Genomic DNA, 20591 nt, shown 5'->3' with positions numbered 1-20591 from the left:
ACCCTTTTCCCAAAACCCATTCGACGCATCAATTCCCACAGGTTCTCCCACTCCAAACGGTCGAATGCCTTCTCTGCATCCAATAAAATTAACCCAAGGTCCTGTTTCTCAGTCTGGGCAACATCAAAGAGCGTCACCACCTTATTCACGTGAGTAACTGTCCCTCAGAATAGTATAAATCCATGTTGCTTTTGAGAGACTAAAGAGTTAATAATCTTAGAAAGACGGGAGGCTAAGATCTTTGAATATATTTTACTGTCACAATTTAATAATGAAATCGGGCGATGGGATCCTACCAATTCCGGGTCTTTGCCCTTTTTGCTAAAAACCACTTTAGTAGCTTCGGCCAAGATTTGGGGGCATTTCCCTCCTGTGCTGCCCTGTATGTACTCAGCATATCATCTTTTATTAGGTTAGAAAAAAGCTTATAAATCTCCGCTGGGAGCTTATCAGGTCCCGCAGCCTTCCCTAAGGCTAGACTGTTAACTGACATTTCTAGCTCTTCCATCGTAATTGGACACTCCAGTTGTGCCGCCTCAGCAGGATCTAAATATGATATAACCCCCTCCAAGCACTGATTAATATCCATACCCTTCTCTACCTGTTGCGTGTACAATTCAGTATAAAACTGAAACAAAATTATAAGATCCCTGTGGGGTCCTGGCAAACTATCCCCGCTTTATCCTTCAGCGCCTTAATACATCAAGCACATTCTTTCATGCGCAGCCATAATGCCAAACACCTGCCAACTGCTTCCCCAAACTTGTGATTTTGTTTTTTATAAGCCAAATTTTTTCTGGCATTCTCCATATTCCACACTCCCCCAATTTAAGCCCGGATTCTAGCGACAGCCTCTTCTAGCTCCAGAATATTATCGCCCTGCAGTGTTATACCCCGAGTTAATTTGCCCTCAGCTTCTCTCAGAGCAGAATATAGTGCCTGCATCTCAAATTTAATCTTTCTTTGCTGATGAAAACCAGAGCTTAATACCTCCCCTCTGAAGCACGCTTTAAATGTATCCCAGACAATTGCACTATCAGCAGAATGTCTATTGTTTTCCAAAAATTCATTAATCCAACAGGACATGTGATCTCTAAAATCATCATTTAAACAGAGTTTTCGGTCAAATGAGAATACTTTAGGAGGCAAGTGACAACCAGCAGCAGCAATTTCTAACACAATTGGGGCGTGATCCGAAGAAATCCTAGGAGAGATTTGAACCAAGGCTCTACCAGAGAAGCGGCAGATGTTAAAAAATAATCCAGCTGCCCCAGCTTTTTGTAAGGATAAGAGTAAAAAGTATACCCTGGTTCTGACGGAAATAATTTACTCCAAGCATCAACGATACCATGATTGTTTACAAGACTATATAAGGCGTTAAATACCCGTGGTTTACGACCTTTATATCTTTGGGGTCCATTTTGCAACTCCTGATTAGTTAAATTGATAGTTAAATCCCCGCAAATTAGCAGCGGTGTCCCCCAAGTTGCTAATTCCATATGTAACTCCTCCAGAATAGTTGCCTCATCTAAATTAGACCCGTAAATGGGATGTATATTTACTATCCCCAAACATACTTTCGGCAATAGCCCATCTACCGAGCTTGTCAGCTAGACATCATCCTGTAACTTGAACATTGGGTTTAGCTAAAATCGCCATACCCCAGATCATTGAGGATTGCTGCAAGGCCACCACAAGCGAAAACCAAAGTCTTTCTAAAATTGACCATTGACTCCACGGTATGTGCGTCTCTTGGAGACAAACCAAATCTGGCTGAATACTTCGCAGTTCTGCAGCTACCCTGTTCCTTTTGTTCCGATTGTTAAGGCCAGAGACATTTAATGAACAAATGTTTATCCCCTTAAATATCATGGTGGCAGCCAGCAAAAATAACTTCTAATATATGACATAAAAAAACATAATGACAGACGATCCCATATGATCTTAGCAAGAACATTTTTTGTATTCTCTCTATTAGTTACTGTGGACTTTTTACTCCTTTCACTCCACCGAAGTGACCCACCCCTTCCCCCCATGTTCCCCAGAAACAATCATCCCCCACCCCCTCCATGTAACAAGGCTTTAGGACCCATGGTCCTGTAGATGCAGGCTCCCGTAATGCCCCTGCCATTACTCGCGGACCTCACCCCCGAGTAGACGATAATACAACCCTGTATCCTATAAACTAGATAGAAGGGAGAAAGAAAAGAGAAAAAAATCATCTGAAGAGGATCAGCAACAGCTTTATACTTTTAGGTAAAAAGACAGCCTCCCTAAATCGAGTTCAGAAACTCCTTAGCAGGCCCTTCACTGGTAAAAAAGCGAGTATGGTCATGGGAAATCACTTTTAAGTTTGCCGGATTCAGTAAATATGCTTGGCCCCCTTTAGCCTGGAATTGTGCATTCAACTGCTGCAATTGCCATCGGAGCTCCACCTCTAAATCGGCAAAAGTTCGGCTGCACAAAAACTCAAAATCCGCCCCTGCTCTTTTTTTGTCCGGTCGTGCTGAGTGAAACACTTCCTCTCGCGCCAAAAAACTATTACGTGAAATTAAAATAGCTCTTGGTTTATCGCTAGCCTGGCCAACATGAGGATGAATGTTAAAGGGAAACCGGTGGGCGCGTTCAATCTCTCTGTCCTAATCCCACTTAGTCAGCTCAGGGAATGCCTTTTTAAACAATTCTACAATGAATTGGAGTGGGTCCAGTCCTTCCTTCCCCTCCGGGATCTGAAGCACTCTCAGATTATTCCTGCGTGCCCGATTTTCAATATCTGCCATCTACCATTGGGTATTATTCCTGGTCGATTGAATAGAGGCAGTCAGAGTTTTTTGTTGGGCCAGTTCGTCCTCCAATTTGGAAATTCGGTCTTCTGCCTCAATGAATCTTGAGATGAAATTTGCATGAGATTAAGTCATTCGTCGAACTGAGTTTCGCAATTTCCGACAGAGATTTTGAACTCTCTGGCTCTCTTCCTGTATTTTAGCTCGATGAGACATGATCGATTCATAAATTAATTAAGAGAGATGTCTTCTCCGGGATTTTGTATATGATCGGCCAATTGCGGTCCCTTTACCATATCCCCTTTGCTAACATTCAGTTGTAATTTTTTCTGAACGGTATGGGGGCTACCTTCTATGAGGTCCCCTGATTCCTCCAAAAACAAACTACTGTGGTCACTACTGTCAGCAACACTCATCTGTACAGCATACTGCAGTGCCAAGTCCTCACAGGAAGATGTCAATTGATCTGACAGAGAGTAAAAGTCCCCCGACTCCGCGTCAGGTACCGGTATTTGATCCTCACCTTGTATATTTGCTAGCAAATTAGGGTGTTGACTGCCCCCTGACGCCCCCGAGTCTTTGCGACCATAACTACCATGACTCTCCATGTCTCCACTGTAAACCACCAAGGTAATAACATTAACTGGCGGGGGCCCCACTGATGAGATACTGGGCTGAGGACCCGTAATACAATTTTTCCCGTCTTCCCCAGTTTCTGTATTAGAAATGACATCCATATTCAACGCATTCACCGCGCTCCCCGCATTAGGCTGTGCAGCAGTATTCTGGTCTACCCAGTTGGAGCCCCCTTCCGTGACAAGGACAGGTTGTTTCCCATTACACTTGTCTTTAGCAGCAGATAAAATGGCCGGAATCTTTTTTTTCTTCATCGTGCCCTCCCTTAGCCCTTGCAACAGCAGCATCAGTAACGACAGTTTTTGCCGGTTTATCTGATTCAACCAAAGTGCCGTCTCTCACCTCTGCTCCCGGCACAGATATTGTGTCCATATGCTAATTGTCCTGGCCGTGGGGTCTCCCTCGCGTTCCTTTTGGGGGCATTTCTGATAGTATTCCTCCTTCCCGCTCACCAAATGGCACCACAAACAATCTCCAGGCGCACCGCAGGTTGCCAAATGGAAACGCCCACAAGCTGCGTCAGGACCGGGTCAGCTCAACCTATAGTCCGGGGAGAATTTCCAACATTGGCGTTCAATGGCCACACACCCCGCACTACGAAATTCGTTTTATTAATTTAGTTGTTTACTTACCTGCAATCATCCATATTCCGGTGTTTACCACCCCCCACCTTTCCCCTCCCCTGCCCCGCCTGTCTGCCCCACGGAACTCCCTCCATGGGCTGCTTGTAAGATTGCTGCTGGCACTGCTGTGTGCAACAGCGGGTAATGCACCTTCCAATTTTCCCTTTCTCTGATGTTTGCTCCTATGTCAGCCCTATCGCTCAGTACAGAGCTCTGTTGATCATGATTTGTGCAGCATTATTGAAATGCCAATATAAAAGTTAAAAGTTACCATTTGTTTCCAATGTACAGTGTTGCATATGTATGCAGTAATATGTAGTTGTTCATGTTTGCTGTCAGTAGCTTGCCCAGTGATTTGATGTTTGTCCTTTTTGTTTTTTTGTATTACAGATTTTATTGTAGAAGAAAAATTACAATTAAAAGAATTCAATGAGATCAATATTTGATAGGAGACTTTCATATCATCGGTCAACTTGAGAGCTCATGTTTCTTTAGGCTGTGTTTTTAAATGCCAATCTAACTTTGCCAGTGACAACCGACAGATCAGTGGTCCCACATCACTCAATGGTCCTGAAGGGCCCATGCTGGAAGTATAGCACATGCAAGGCACACATCAGCTCAAATCAGAAAGCAAAAGGTAAGCCAGTGGCTCTTCCTGCTTGTGCTTGTGCTGGGATCTAGGAGGTCCCTAATTTGCCATCGGTACCACAGTCCTTTTGCCATTCTTGGAAGAAAAATCTGCATAAGTGGCTGACATTCCTCGGCAGCAGCTACTCTTCTTGCAAAATGGATATGGATATGTATCTGTCTAATGCACGAGCAGTGTAATCAGGAACCCAAGCACCCTGATTAAGTGCAAATCCTCTAATATGACTGCTGGGGCTGAATGCTGGCAAACAACTGTTATCTGTTGTAAAGAAGAACCTCCTTCCTTTCTTTCTTTAGCCCTCTCCACAGCTCTTTCTCGCTGTGGCCTGTGAACCCCGCTGTCCTACAATCTTAGCCAGGCTACTGTATTTCAGGCGCTCCTGGTTTTGGTATTTTTCAGCAGATATCAGACGTAAACAACCAGCTGTTTCTCATCTGCACTCACTTCAAGTTATTCCTTTAACCAGCAGTTTACACAAACTATAGAGCCCAACTCGATTGGATCAGTCTGAGAACCCTCCTGTCGAACTAAGGTGAAAAGTATCCCTTTGCTTTATAAACTCTCACACACCAGGGGCAACGCTTGGCTACTACTTCCTTTCCGTTCTGTTGTGGGACGGTGATTTCTACAGCCTATGAGATACATAGGAGAACTTTGTTGGAAAAGGAATAGGGTAGTGAATGGGAGTAGGATTATTCTTTAAAAATACCTGCATGGTAGCATTAGCGTTTTATGCTGGATGCCAGCTGGTATGAATAAAAACAGGAAAAGTTAAGGAATCCAAGGGCTCCAGTTACCCCAACTTCCTCTTAGGGTCAACATGTTTCAGCCACTTATGTTCCCAGATGCTTGTGGCTTTTGTCAGGGCTGATTATACTACCACATCCTACACCTATTCTATAATGCTAATATAACTGGTGAATTTACCATACATATGTCAAGCACACCTGAGCCACCGACTTGGTGTCCATAAATGGGCATCTGAAAAGAGAGGGAACAAACAGCATTGTTCAATGACTATGCACAGATGTTGATGTGCTCTCTACTTATTGTTCATGATGTTAGCAGTTTCATGTAGCCATACCATTATGCTTCTCATCTAAAAGCATGAGGATATGTCAAAAAATGAGGTTCGTCCATGTAGGAAGTAACTAATGAAAATGTGGGCACCTCTAGGACTTATACAGGACTACACCAAGTGTTATACACTCTAGACACCACACTCAAACACTCGAACGATCCATAATTACATGGAGGAGAAGCTTGTTTGTTGTCACACACTGGATTGTAAAAGGAAAAAGAGAGGAAAGCATCAGGGTCCTCTTGAAAATGAAAGTCTCCACCTTACAAGCAGCTTTGCCGTACTTATGACTCCAAGGTCCCCGCCTAACCTGCATGCCTAAAATACCTCACATCGTAACTGCATCTTGAGGGAACTGAGCAGCCGGAGCGGTTTAAATACGCTTCCCTCTGACATCAGCATTCCATAATTAAATGCACCTGACTTTTCTTCTGTGCCTCAGGGCTCTGAATGAGGAAGACTAGAGCATATCTGAAACAAAATGGCTACCGATAGTGGCACCACTTTCTGATTCATGCAACTTCTTAATTGTTACATTGAAACAAGTGCTTGGTGAAATTCCTGTGTGGGATAAACTGTTCCAGTATATGTTTATAAACAGAAACACCCACAGTTTCTGAATAAGGGCAAATGACCAAATATTCCAAAACAAGTGCTGAAATCAAATAGTAAAAGCAGGTATAAAATCAACTGACCCTGGAGATTAGTACTAGAGAATGGCTTAAAGGATACATAATCACTAAGTAAACTGTCCCCATGGGATATTGTCATTCAGTCCTGACATATGTGTTGGAAGTCTGAAACACCAATGCTGTTTCTTCTTGAGCAGGGTTTTTTTCACAATTAACAGGGGTTGGTAGGTGTTCTAATACCACCCAGTTGAAGTTATTCAATTTATGACAGTTTTCAATGAAATGTCAAAATGTTTTGGTCGTGCTGTGGTCACTTCTTAAGTTACTTCTGTGTTTGCATGTTCTGGTTTTGATTTTGCGACTTGTCCTCCCGGTGATGTATCCTAGTTAGCATGGACAGGTTATCATGTAAACCACCTGGGAGGATTTTCAATTAGTGAATTATCTAAAGTCCCGTGGGCGGTTGATCCCGAAATCCACACTCTTGGTAACTTTTGTCATTGGACAGATGCTGCCATTCTTGCACAGGTGCCATCCAGTTACATTCAGTAGAAGACCTAAAGTGGGGATGGTCTGTGGTTTCCAGCGCAGGAGTCCAATATGTACTAGTGAATACCTAAACTTTATTCTCTTTGTGAGAGAACAGAGGTTTCTCGAGATTCAGGGAACCGCCATTCAAGAGTTCTTCTTTATGATTTTGCTTACCGTATTAGATGCAATGTTTTACGTTGTTACACACATGAGATGTTCCTCTGTTGGGTTCCGGAGGGTACGGTCAACAAGGGCATCCCTATTGTTGATTCAGGCTCTTTTCACATTTTTTTGTACTACATATTTAGGGTATTTCCTCTCCCTGAATTTTTGAGCTAGGTTGTATTTTGAAGTCCTTCGGGTCATGTTAATTTCTTCTCATCCTCAGAAACTGCCTAAATGGCTAATTTTTTCATAAGGTGCCTGGGGTGGAAGCTGTAGAATTGTAGAAGGCAGTTATGAGCTGTTGGTTTCTTATGTGTAACTGTTTTGAGTTTCTCCTGTTCCACTATGATATGAAGGGCCACAAAAGTAAATCAGTGATGCTTATCGTCGGCGAATCTCAAAAACGAATTCTGGGTATTGAGCAATCCATTAACTTTATGGTCTGGGTTGCATTGCCAGACCAGATAATAAAAATGTCATCAATGTAAGGTTTCTAAAGATTGATATTAGACATAAATGGATTGGTCTGTGTCAAGATTTTGTGAGTTTCTACGTGATGAACAAACAGACCCGCTATCCTGGGAGCAAATGTGCCTAGCCTGCTGGTCCCATGTTTCTGACGGAACAGACCCCCTCAAACTCAAAGAAATTACATGTAAAGGCTAATTTAACACACCCAAGAGCATGTCTAGTGATCCTATAGTACCAAACGGTCCCGAACACAACCTCCTTAATTACATCTGAAGTTTCCATTCTGGAGTAGGCAAGTGGGTAGGGTTTCCATTTCAAGGCCCATCAGAAGGTTTTGTTAAGAGTCAAAGCTGACGTCACGTAGTAAGCAGGGGACATCCTTAGTGTTGTTCAGGTAGGTGCTAGTCTTTGTACTATTGACCTCAAAAAGACAGCACAGAATTTGGATAGAGGCACAAGAACAGAGCCATTCCCTGAAACAATGAGACTTCCAGGTGGATTAGAGATGTTCTTATACACCTTAGACTGTAGGTCACATGATAGTTGGGCTCTGTTTCACTGCATCTGGGAGAAAACTAAGTACTATATACTAAGTATAATATATGTTCAGCTATTATATGGTTTTTATAGCAATTCTGTCTTATTGGCAATTACCTTAGTGTTTTTAAGGGCGACCTCCATTTAGTTGGCTCGACTGCCATCTCTCTGGTGTTTTTACTGATCATGGTTCTTTGCCACTAGATCCTCTTTTTCCTAGATCCTCTTTTTCCCTTCTAATATCCAATTTGCAGTCCTGCTTTGTGTTTAGTAAGCTGTTGTCTGTATGTTACTTACATATATAGGTCAATGCTTTCTGCGTGAGGTCCAAGGTGGAAAAGCAAGGGTGTGGGGGTGTCCATCCTCCTTTCTTTTTAGCCTTTGACGATCTGATCTGACAAATGTGGGGGTCAGAGGCCTCCTCTCTTATTTCATCTGAATGTTCACTTATAGCAGGAGTACTAGTACTTATTAATGCCCATTCGCTGTTTGCACTTACTACACTACAACTTAGATGAATAGATGCTCACGATGGGGACTGCTCCGCTAAGAACTGCCGTACTCACCTTTTCATTCCTTGAATATGCCAGCCTCTGAATGTTCTTTCCTATCACAGCCACTCTTGATTCCCCTGACAACTGTGGCCACCTTCAGAGGCTCCTTCCTCTTCTGGAGAGAAACCAGGATGGGCAGAGTCTGTTCCCACAATGGGCTGTCAGCACCCAAACACTTCTTTAATAATGTGGGCTAAACCATGCGTGCCATTACAACCAAAGTGGAGCAATGTTTGCCTCAACCACGCATATGCCTTCGGGCAGTCAGTCCTCTAATTGCCGAGAGGATAGTTGGGGAGAGGATCAGGAAAGACTGGGACAGGAAGGATCGGGACACAGCTTGGTAAGTAGGGCTGGAAACAGAGTGGGCTCGGTATTTTTCAGGGCTGTGACTGGTTTTAAGACTTAGGCCAATGGCTGGGGTTAGGGTAGTTTTTAGGGCTGGGTTTTAGGGCTAAGGGCAGGGGGCTGGGGTCAGGGTTGTTCTTTGGGCTGTGGGATAGTTTTTAGAGCTGGGGCGTAGTGAATTGCAGGTATGGGGTGCGATCATTACCATGCATATTCCTTTATCAATCATACCTTTACAAAAAAATTCTTTGTAAAGGCATGTGTGGTAAATGCATGTGTGTTCAAGTTGTGATTGTGGTTGAGAGTGTGTTGTTTAGGTATGCGTTATTAAGGCATGCGCTGTTCTGTTATACAACCGCCAGCACCCAGCCTGCTGAACCCGCCACTGAGTGCTTAGTTCTGTGCATCCTACATCGGTATTTTAAAAACAAACATTGGGCACAATCTTTTCACCCACACAATCAGGGCAGAGGAGCACCAGGCGAGGACGTATACTTGTATACAGCTACACTTCACCTGAGTAGAACTGGGACACGGATTTTTCATTACCAGGAAACTGGAGCACTTTCCACTTTGACTGTATAGAATATCAGGCTTATTTGCAGCGAGAAGTACTAACAATTTTGGAGGAATTTGTGGTAGCAATACAAAAGGCCTGAAATCTTGACCTTTTGAGCATTTTCAACTTCTAAAGGAACTCCTGTGCATTCAAGACAAGTTACATGCATACCTTCAACTAATCTTGGATAGACCGATGAATCTGTACTACTTATTAAGTGGTGGGAGCATGAAATACCTCCATTTAATTAATGCTTTCGTGATTCAGGGTTCTTGCCCCTACCCATATTCCAAGCACTCACCATAACTCTAATTTTGACCTTTAGCACAGTTAATGCCTCCTTGAACAGCATATGGCGCTAGAGTGAGTTTTCCCTCCTAGCCTCCACGCCAGTGTTTGAAACGCTTCTGGTCCCGAGCGGTCTGTGCTGCACGCCGTTCTCTGCGTTCTGCCTCGGTTTCTTTGTATTTCAAACTCCGGGACGAATGGTGATAGAGGAGCCCGTTCTGCCCCTCCCGCGGGCTTTCTTCCTAGTCCGGAGCCAACATCAAGGGACTAGCACACGCTCCTGGATTACTCTGGTGTGGCATGCATGGATTCGGACCGGCGTGTCCTTGGCTCCAGAAAGCTATCTGCCCATCTGGTTAAAGCACTGTGTGCATCCCCCTGCTGCTTTGGATATCCAGGGACGGACTGCTTAACTCCCACACAGCGCCACAGGATGACCTCTAGTGGGCAGATAATGCTTAAGGGAAAGGAGAAAGAAAATTCTACTAATATTGAAGAGAGGAGGGAAAATGGGGACAAGGAAAACCCGGAGAAAATTGAAAAAGTTGCGGAGAAGACGGAGCCTCTCAAGAAAGGTAAAAGGGAAGAAGGGGGGGTAAAAAAGTCAAGCAAGGCGGCAGGCGCTGCTGGAGCTAGCAATCCTAAAGACATCTCAGGCAATAGTACCATTGACACTGCTACCAGCTGGAGTTACCCGTCAATTGCGAGACATTTCCCTGTTATAAACCCCCCCCATTCTTACCCCTGCATCTGATGGCCCACCTATCCTTAATGAGTTGGGCAGTCTACCATACGGAGGGCCTCCTCTGTCCACAAACGTTGGAGGGACCTCTCTCTCCCCATAGTTGTCTGATCACCTTAAAAAAAACAGTAACATCACCAGTTTCAGATTTAAGTCATGGTGGCCAGGCGGTCATACCTGATCATATTTCCCCAGATGATACACTGTCAGACCCCCTGGTTACAGCAATTATGGACAACAATGATCCTTTAACTGCTATTAAAAATGCCAACCAACTCAAAGGCCAGGGTGGCGCGAAAGATGATGTTATAATTCGGCGCTTGTCTGACCCTCAGACACCAGACCTAGGGAACGAGAACTTTTTCTCAGTTTCAGATGGCTCCGCGTCAAGATCTGGGACAGATGACTCTGAGACTAGTTCTCCAGAAAGCAGCAAGTCTGAAGGAGGTCCGAAGGACTTGGCCGTACACACAGTGAGAAAAAGGAAAACCCGAAGTAGGAAACGTAGGCAGCCCAAATGGGGCCAACTCGAACCACAAGGGCCTCCGTCTTCCGGTACCACAAACCCCTTGCGAGGGGCGAACTCACAGACGGCTAACACGACTTTAACTGAACCTTCATTACTTTTAATTTTGGAATCGATTAAACAATTCCGAGAAGAAGCTAAAGCAGAGAGTCTAGCCGCGAGAGGGGCTTCTAAAAAACGACAGGGTGGTATACGAAAACTAAACAAAGTATGCACAGATATCGGAGACAGGGTCCCTATGGTGGAAGGAAGAACAGAGGTCTTGGAGACTGAAGTGGCAAAGATTAAAGAGCTATCCATGGCCCATGAGGCCTGCCTTACTGACCTGATGAGTAAGCAAGAGGAGCAAGAAAACCGAAAGCGTTGGAATAATCTTAGACTACTAGGAATACTGGAAGGGGCCGAATGGACAGACCCCAGAGCATTTATCATCAAACTTCTCCGGACCGCCTTTCCGTCGCAGACCAGCTGGCATTGGAACCATAAAATACAGAGGGCCAATTGGTTCCCTTTTAACCTCAGACCACGACGAGACAGTCGCAACTCAAGCAACAACAAACCAAGGGCCTTCTTGGTTTTTTTTTTGGAACTTCTTCCTGAGACAGCTGGTTTACGATCAGGCAAGGCCCCATTCCCCTAAGGAAGTAGACGGGAAAAGTTTTTTTTCTAAACCAGATTTTGGGCATGCAACCGCCGAACGGAGGTGGCGGCTCCGGCAACTGATAACACCATTTCAGCAGTTGGGAGCTCAAGTATATCTGATGAACCCGGCAAGACTGAAAGTTATCTTTGAAGGGTCAACCTGGGTTTTCTTGTCAGAGATCAAGGCGGGAGAATTTATGAAGGAACTGTCTAGCAGGAAGAAAACCTAAAGCAAATCTTAGGGTTAGAGGTTGCTGTCTCTGGCTTGGACTAATTAGTCACCTCACTTCAAACTTTCTAACCGGGACTCTAACTTGATATCATTACAAAGTTTCTTTTTTTGGTCCCTTTTCCTTGCTTCCTTCTTTTTCTTTTTCTTTGTTTCTCCTGCACAGCACAGTTTTCTCCTTCTGTCTTTTTTCTCTCTCTTCTCCGATCTTTTTTTTTTGTAGTATGCTTTCAATATGATTGTAATTCCCGCTCGGGCCAAAATTTAGCACAGTTAAAGCCACATTGCTATTACGCTTTTCCAAGAATTACTCCCTACAACTAGTTCTTTGTCTCCTTTCTGTCAGAAGCACCTAGTGATATCTTTTTGCATTGATGAGAAATTGACCCAACCCCCTGCTGAAAGGCCTGTGTTTTCCTCATGAGGCCTTCTTGTAGGTGATGAAGAATCTCTTACATATTCTCCCACTTTTGATGACCACTACATGTGGATGCACAACTGGGTGTATTCCAGAAACAGGCTGCCCCATACACCACCTTCTTCCATGCTGCCTCCAAATATGTGCTCCGCCTATTGGATTAGGACAGAGAAAGAGCTTGCTTTCACCGACCTCGAATGCGTCATTGTAACAATGACACAGTCTGGTTCTGCCTGGGCTCAGATCTATTTAGGACCTTGGGGTGTAGGTGTATACTTATTCTCCACCTGGGGTGTGATTGATCGTTTTAGTATAAAAAAAGTATGTATTACATGACTACACTTCCTTCTATGCTAAGGGCGGGTATGGATTTGCCATTTGCAAAGCATTTATACCAGGTAAAAGGAATAATCTTACACTTCTTCTAGCTGCACCCTATATTGCTCAGCTGCCTTCTAAATTTGTGAGTTACATTCTAGTGTCAAAATTATTTTTGAGGTTTAAATAATGTTTGCTTAGTAACATGGACATTTTGCATTTGAAACAATATAGTTGTGATGTACAGAAGTATGTTTCCTTGGCATAGGCCAAACTAGGCCTCAATCAGTCCGCGACTCCATCTTGAATTCTAAAGCAGTCATATTTTCATCATGCTTTTCATGTTTCCATTTCTCATTCACATCACACCGACTGAAATATGCACTGTTGTTTTGTGATGACAAGCTGTCTTAAAGAGCCTCAGAGGAAGTTCTTTTGTCAAAATGTTGCACTCCAATGTCTCTTCCTGTTTTAATCATTTTAGGTCTGTTAATTCATAAGATTTTCATTGTTTATGTACCAGACATTTGCTAACATGTCTGATGACATTAGGTGAGAGAAGCCATATTATTATTAATTTAGCTGAATAGTGCTAGGATGGTAGTATTATATGACTTTTTATAATGCTGTATTCTGATTTGTTGAATTGTAATACTTGTACTCATCTTGTGCTGACTGTGTGATTTCCATTGCTTTCAATGGGGATTTTGTTTCTATAAAAAGATGTGTTTCTATGGGTGTGCCAGGTCTTTTTGTCTCTTCCCCAAGCCTCTAAAATTGCTGCCTGATTTCCTATTGTTTTGTTGCACACTCCGGACGTTTATTTTTTTCAGATTTTTCTCATGCTGCAGATATTTGAAACGCTGTTAGCCTGTATTGTAAATTATTTCTGAGTCTTGTGCTTATTTCCTGTGGCAGACTTTTCATACATTTTGACTGAGCTTGAGTCTAACTATATTTTTTCCTTCTGTATTGCACTTTAATATTTAATAAACCTTTTTGGTGTCTAAATTACTGATCTTGAGTCTGTTTGAATAAGCATTGACTCAAACAATTCAGCATTGATTTATTAATTGATTTCTATTTGAAATGCTGTTTTGATTCTTATCTTTAGGGACACATTTCCATGTATTCTTGAGGACAACAATGTATGCGACACGTATAAATAAGCCCTTTCTCTCTATATTATTAGATTATCTGAGATAGCACCAACATTATAATTTCAATAGGTGGTCAGCCGTAACTGGCTAAGAATATATCTCTTCTGTGGATGAGTACCTACGCTGTTAACAAATGCATTCCCTTCTTAAATTTGGTTTAGCAGGAGATATTGATGGAGCACCCAAGATGTATTGGTGTTGCCCATTTCTTTATAGCCGACAATCCAGGAGCTCTGACTCCTTGCTCAGACCACAACCAGCTTGTACAACTCGTCGGGCTCATGGTGACCCACCTACAGGGCAACATGCTTGGCGATCTCTCTCATGGACATTTGGTATATCTAAAGTCCAAGAACTTCTAGATGCTAGCCCTGCCTGCGGCTTTTTCCAGCTAAGTATGGTCCTAGATATGTCTTGGGTCCATACAACGCTAAGGCTGTCTTGGTGCCTGAAAAGATCTGCACCCCTTGTCTCTTTTGCAGGAACTATGAGCCTGATGTATGAATGGTTTTTAAACTCAAAAAGCCTGTGGCATGCCATGTTGCAGGCTTAGCAAGTGCAAAAACCATGCACTTGATGTAGGAAAGGTTGGTATACCTGTAAAGCTGGTGGTGTACACAATGGCAGGCTTTTAGAGTGTAAAATCGAAATTAGAAATGTACTAAAGGAAAATTATGAGATGCAAATGGATTTATCATTTGCAATGTCAGCTTTGCGACTCACAAGGAAAAATAACATTCAAACAAAGAACTCCTTAAGGAGTAATTTGCATATAGTTTCAAATCAAAATATGTGAATTGTATCAAATGAATCTAACCACTAGCAATAATGAAAGAACTCAAGAGAACACATCTGTGTCATAAGGCATACTCTAAGTAGATCATCAAAAATACATGTATGTTTTTAAATTTATATTTGATTATGCAGTTTGATCATTTACTTGGAGCATTCCTTATTAAGCAAATTAATTTAATGATTGCAACTGGATGGATTCGTTTGATGCCAATCACATATATTGATTTGGAACTATATTTAAGTTACTCCTTCCGCAGCTCTTCGGTTAGTTGTTATAGTCTTTACCCATTGAATCAGTGAATAGCCCTATTGTGGTTCCAGTGTTTATCACAGGGAAACTTCTAAGAAGGATATAAATCAATGATGTGTGACTGTTACTATGATCGCAAACCATTGGTGGGATACAGACACCGGAAGGTTTCCCGCCTCAGGCCCAAAATAAAAAGTGGGAATTTAGGACCAAAATAATGTGTCTTTGGAAAATGTTAAGTTGAAATAGGAGGACAAATGTTTTACAATTTCTTACTATATAAAGATGATATGTAAGTGAAAACTCGTGTTGAATCGACGAAACAAACATATTGCTAATATTACTTAGCAACATGCTTTGCATGCAGTTCTGCAAAATAAAAAAATAAAAAACAAAAGCTGTAGCATGTAACTAGGAAGCGTTTTCAGTGCTGGCACATCCAGGGTAAAAGTACGCAAACGTAGTACAGTAAGAATTACTAAAAAGTGAAATCCTATGAAACATTACTGATTTCATGGTAGCAGCACTCTGGCAATGAGAACATCATTGCAAGGCCATCACTCGTCTCCAGAAGCGGGTACAGATGACTCCTAAGCTGCGCTGGTACAGATCCATCACACATTCACCATAACCCAACACACACCTCCTCTGTTAGAAAAAACACACACACTCAACATGCACAAAAATTGTACCGCCAACTCGAGACCGAGGTAGGTCAACACAAGCAAAAGGATAAACAATAAAAGCCAGGTCCTACACCCAGTGTGAAATGGAAGAACTAAACATGATGAAACAATTTCTAAGTGAGGTTGAAGACAGAGAAAGGTGAGAAAACATGCCCTACAAAGCAATGGGAGAAACATAAGGACTTATACAGAAAAATCCAAGTGGAAGTCTACATGGAACTAAACTTTCTTTTTAGTAGGTATCATATCCTAATACTGGTGTTCAAATAAAAATTCTTCTGGCAAGGTTACGCACAGTTCATAAATTTGAGACGCTGCAAATGTTGCACTATCCTGCCTGTGCCTAAATTTCCATCAAAACTATAATTTGTTGGTGATTTTAGCCACAAGATTTCTTTTTGTGGTAGAATTGTTATGCATAAGAACATTTTGTTGGTTGTTTCTCTTGCAAAGGGTACAGTGTGCACATTCTTTATCCACTTTTCTTTTTAGACTTGCTATACAAACAAACTCAATTTGAAGTGAGAACTAGATGTAGAAAGAGAGAAAGTGAGTTAAATAGATTGAGAGCAAGAGAATAACAATAAAGGAAATACAAAGAAAAAAGAGAAAGAGCGAGGAGACAACGAGGGAACGAAAGAGAAAGACTGAACAAGAGAAAAAGGTTGAACGAGAAAGAATAGGAGAAAAAGTGAGCAAGAAAGTGGGAGACAGAGATAAAGTGAAGGAGGGAGAAAATAGAAGAGGGAGGGAAAGAACGACAGAATAAAAGAAAAAAGAGCAACAGAGGAAAAGAGAAACCATCTGAGAATGCGGGACAGAAAGAAATGGAAAGAGTAAAGCAGACAGCATTTTAAAGAAAGGGCAGAGGGACGGAAGGGAGGGAGAGAGGTAAAAAGATAAGGAAAGAGATGGAGAAAGAGTTACAGTAAAAGATAGAGGAGGAGGGAAAAGAAGAGAGACAGAGAGAGAGAAGAGAGGAGTGTGAGAGGAAAAGAGAGAGGCAAAGAGGTGAAGAAACAAAGAGTGAAAGGGGGATACATGAAGCTCACCGGATGTTTGACAGAATAATTGATGATCATGTAATCATTTCCAAGTGGTAGCCAGGACCTTAGCGTCACAAAGTCCCTGTTCTTTAGTGGGCTGGGGCACCTCCCTATAGAAAAAAACACAATAAATAAGAGCATTAAGCCGTCTTCTATAAATCTGGAGCCATATGATGTGCAGTTTTATGTATATCCGATGAGTGTAGAAGGAGCTTGGACCCTGCTTTCTTCAGTAGCAACAGACGTGTTCTCATAGAGAAGAGCCTTTCATGTGTTAATGCAGGGAATCGCTCTTCGAGTGAACTGGGCCCCTCTCTACTGCACTCAGACACGCCTATTCATCCAAGGTGGAAAGGAGGCATTTACATTGTCCTGGTTCTAGGTTCATCTCATCTCACCCTCTGAAGTTAAAGTCCCGGTCTTGCTGCATCGCCAAGGCAACCACGTTGAGCTAGCAGTGGTTAGAAGGAATGGATAGAGCCTTGGAAAGGCTCACACTTCGATGCCCAGGCCATGTGTAGCCCTGCCTATGGTAATCCAAGCTAAGTTCGCTATAGAACAAAGCTCTACAGTCCTTGCTCTGGGGAGTCACAGGGCTGCACAGACTCCAATCTTTCTCAATTGGAGTCCTCTCTCCTGGAATTGACATAAAAATGCCATAATGTTCCACTCTCATTTGGGAAGGAAATACATCTTTACCAGTCGGATTGGAACAAAAAATAGGCCCAGGCACCAAAATAACATTAACAAAGCATATATTTTAAAAAAGTAGTAATATATGGGAAATAAACAGTAAAAAAATGGCCCACATGGCCATAAAACCGGCACAACGCTGCTAAAAAAAACAGCTCACACACTGATCTGTCAAACCACCCCTTCAGGCATTGCCCCTTTGGCCTGTAGGCCAGTTGGCCCCTGCTCTTCACCATCCCACGGGGGACTGATCTGAGACCACCAACTCCTGTGCTGCCATTCGGTCTCTTAATAGTCAGTGATGCTTTTAGGTCACATCAGGGGATTGTAGCTTTCATCATAACCTTGGTGGTCATTTGATGAGTGGTACCTTCATCTAACGTGGATCAGGGGCACTTTTTTGCACTAATAGCTTTCCTCGCATTGTGACTCAACGTACCCCAAACAATAAGAAAACGGGCCACCTTTGACATTTCTAAGCAGTGCTCAGCATGGTTTTTCATAGGTTAATGCTACAATAAGACTAAAAGAGTACTAGTTTCATGGCAAAGAGCACAGTGATAGTTCTAGTGCTTGACACCTGTATTCTCTGTAACTATTATTGTGCAATACTCTTCAGTAATGTAGGAGGACACACTTAAGTCTCTCCCAAGGTCTCCCCATCCCTGTGTTTTTCATGGGAAGAAAAGAATCTTACAGGAGTAATAACCCACGTCTGCGTTGACTGTTAGCCTCCCAATGTCGTATGTCTCGATCATATTGGAGTCCCATTTCTTTCGGTAATGAGTGTCGTGAAGGACATCGTAGAGGGTCTCTGCAGGTACATCCTTACAGACGATTCGCATCTGCAAAACAGAAAAATTGACAGTGAGATGGAGGGACTAGAGCAGCAAGATGGCTGATCATGAAAGTACAACACAGAAACAAATTGAACATCCAAAACTTGACTTTCTCCACTGTGCACACTATATTTCTGTATTTCCCTTAGAATATTTGAAACAAACAGGTCTGGGTGGTTTAGTGACTTAACACAGTGGACTGGCTTTGCAAGGGTGCTACGGCACCAAAGTCAACAAGGAATATGGCCCTGCTTGTCCCCCGCTGGGTAGAAAAAGACCATCTTAACTGGGGTGTTGTGTGCCCCTCACAACTTGGGAATAGTGACCGGGGCACCAGCAATATCAATCATAACTTGGCCATCGGGCATTGTGAGTTCTACTTGACGCTAACTATTTCTACAGTCAAACTGTTTTCCAATTAGTGCAATAGAGTTAAGAAACCCCTGCAGGATTGTGTGAAGTACCATTTCAAAACGGGCATAAATTAAAAATATAGGAAGAATGGTATACTCGAATTGAGCTTTTATGCTCTTCTAGATCAGAGGTTTTGGGAGTGAGTGGGTTCTTAGGGCAGAATAGCCCTTGTTCAATATCGACAAGGCAAGCTAAGTGAGAAGAGCGTCAAAGAAAGCCTATTTTTCAGGTCACGTCCCAGAACTACCTAGTCAGGTTGACCCTACAAGTGTAAATTAAGATTTCTCAAAGTGAGCTTGTATCACCAATTGGTAATGTGGGTTGAGGTTGGTTTAAAATGTGTTTGAGGGATTGCGGGAATGCAGCAGCACACGCAGTAAACTAAATAGTCATTCATTAAAACTCAGATTACGGAACAATTTAGCAAAACTAAAGAGAGTCAAGTATGAGAAAGTGGGAGGTTAGTTGGGGTGGGTTGGTGTACACCACAACTAATGTTGCTATCTTATTAGGGCCGGTCAAATGATTCAGTACTTTAAACGAGAGTTTAAACCCTGGTCGCTATGGCACAGAGCAGACAGGCTTATTTTAATAAAAATTTGTAAAGCATTTAGAAGTACCAAAACAATTCCTTTAAAAAACAATAAAAATTCCATTCCAATGTATAAAAAGAGAGAAAATGGCACTATGCAAAATGACACTAAAATGACAGCAATCCAATAAGGGAAACATGAACTATTGATTTTTAAAGATTTAAGTGAAACTGCAACAAGAAAGGGTAAAGCTCCAATTATAGGTAATGCACGCGGTAGACCAAGACCAAGCTTCAATTTCAGGCTGATCACGATGCAGCCTGGGTCAGATCACCAAGTGGATTGGTCCTGTTGAAAGTCTGGAAATCAAAATGTTGGAAAAAGTTTCTAAGTCCCACTGGTCTGGGGGAAACATTTTCAAAAGTTCCCAAACTTTCTTCGTATGCCCAAAAACCCACAGAAGTAGACTTCCAAGCCCCTGTGACCTCAGGGTAAGCATTTATAGACTCATTGTATGGTGTTAGGCAGAGACCATTAGCAGGATCCCAACGAGGCCCAGTTGCTACTTGTCGGCTAGATATGTTAGGAAAAAGGCCTCTGGAAGTTTGTTGTGTCCCTGTAGCCACACAGGAGGTCAGCCAACTGACCCCTTGAATCCATTTCTTTCTCGTGGGTACAAGTGGGAGCAGGTCCAGTCCTTCAGGTCTCCTCGTAGGTTTCAAGTGGTAGATGCAGTCCTTCCTCCTGTTCTTCCACAGGTCCAGAAAGTGTTCTGAGGAGGTGTGTGGAGTGTGCCACATTTATGCCTGAGACTAGCTAGTGGGTGGGTTGACTTCTGGGTACTCCCTAGCTAATGAGGTAAAAGATCTTGGGTGCAACCATACCCCCTTTTTCAGTAGTGCATATTTGCTTAAATGCAAATAGTTACAAAATGCCCTGCACTAGGGCAGAGCCAAGATCGCCAAAGTCTTCGGCCACACTAAAGTTGGGCTCTGAAGGGTAGGGTGTGAAGGGTAGTGGACTATGGAAATTACTAGTGTCCACCCACGACAAATAATAAACACCAGCATGAAGCAGGCCCTGTATCCATAACAACCCAGGAGACAAGGCAAAAGGGGTGTCCCACAAAAATATACGCAAAAACCACAGTTGATGGACAGAATGCAGAACAATGTCATACATTCACCCCAGTACAGAGATCTGGGCCCAAATCCATCGTTATTTTGCACTCCACACCACCCCAGTTCACACATGGCCATATGCAAATCAGTCTGACCCTGTGCCTCATGGGAACAGTCCAGCCCGAACAGCCAAGCCACGCCTTCCCTGGACCGGAAACAAGCTTCCGAGGACCGGTTTCTGGCATTCCAGAAGTCTTTTTGCACCTCAAAAATATAGAGCTGGATACACAAGAAGTGTCCTGGCATCCTGTTTTATCCCTTC

The 20591-nt window shown here is 42.8% G+C and overlaps 1 protein-coding gene across 1 annotated transcript in view; it reads right to left on the bottom strand.

Moving 5' to 3' along the window:
- Positions 1-20591, bottom strand: part of LOC147702691 (START domain-containing protein 10-like) — a 322928-nt gene that overhangs the window by 132359 nt on the left and 169978 nt on the right. Inside the window, exons 2-3 of the mRNA XM_086931354.1 lie at positions 18060-18207; positions 16676-16779 (exon numbers count right to left, since the gene is read on the bottom strand). Of these exons, the coding sequence (XP_086787480.1) occupies positions 16676-16779; positions 18060-18207 (252 nt within the window). The remainder of the gene's footprint in view (positions 1-16675; positions 16780-18059; positions 18208-20591) is intronic.

Source organism: Lissotriton vulgaris, chromosome 7 (assembly GCF_964263255.1).
Source record: "Lissotriton vulgaris chromosome 7, aLisVul1.2, whole genome shotgun sequence".
In the NCBI taxonomy this organism is placed as follows: Eukaryota; Metazoa; Chordata; class Amphibia; order Caudata; family Salamandridae; genus Lissotriton; species Lissotriton vulgaris.
The sequence above is the reverse complement of the archived record's forward strand: the minus strand, read 5'-3'. Positions and strand labels throughout refer to the sequence as shown.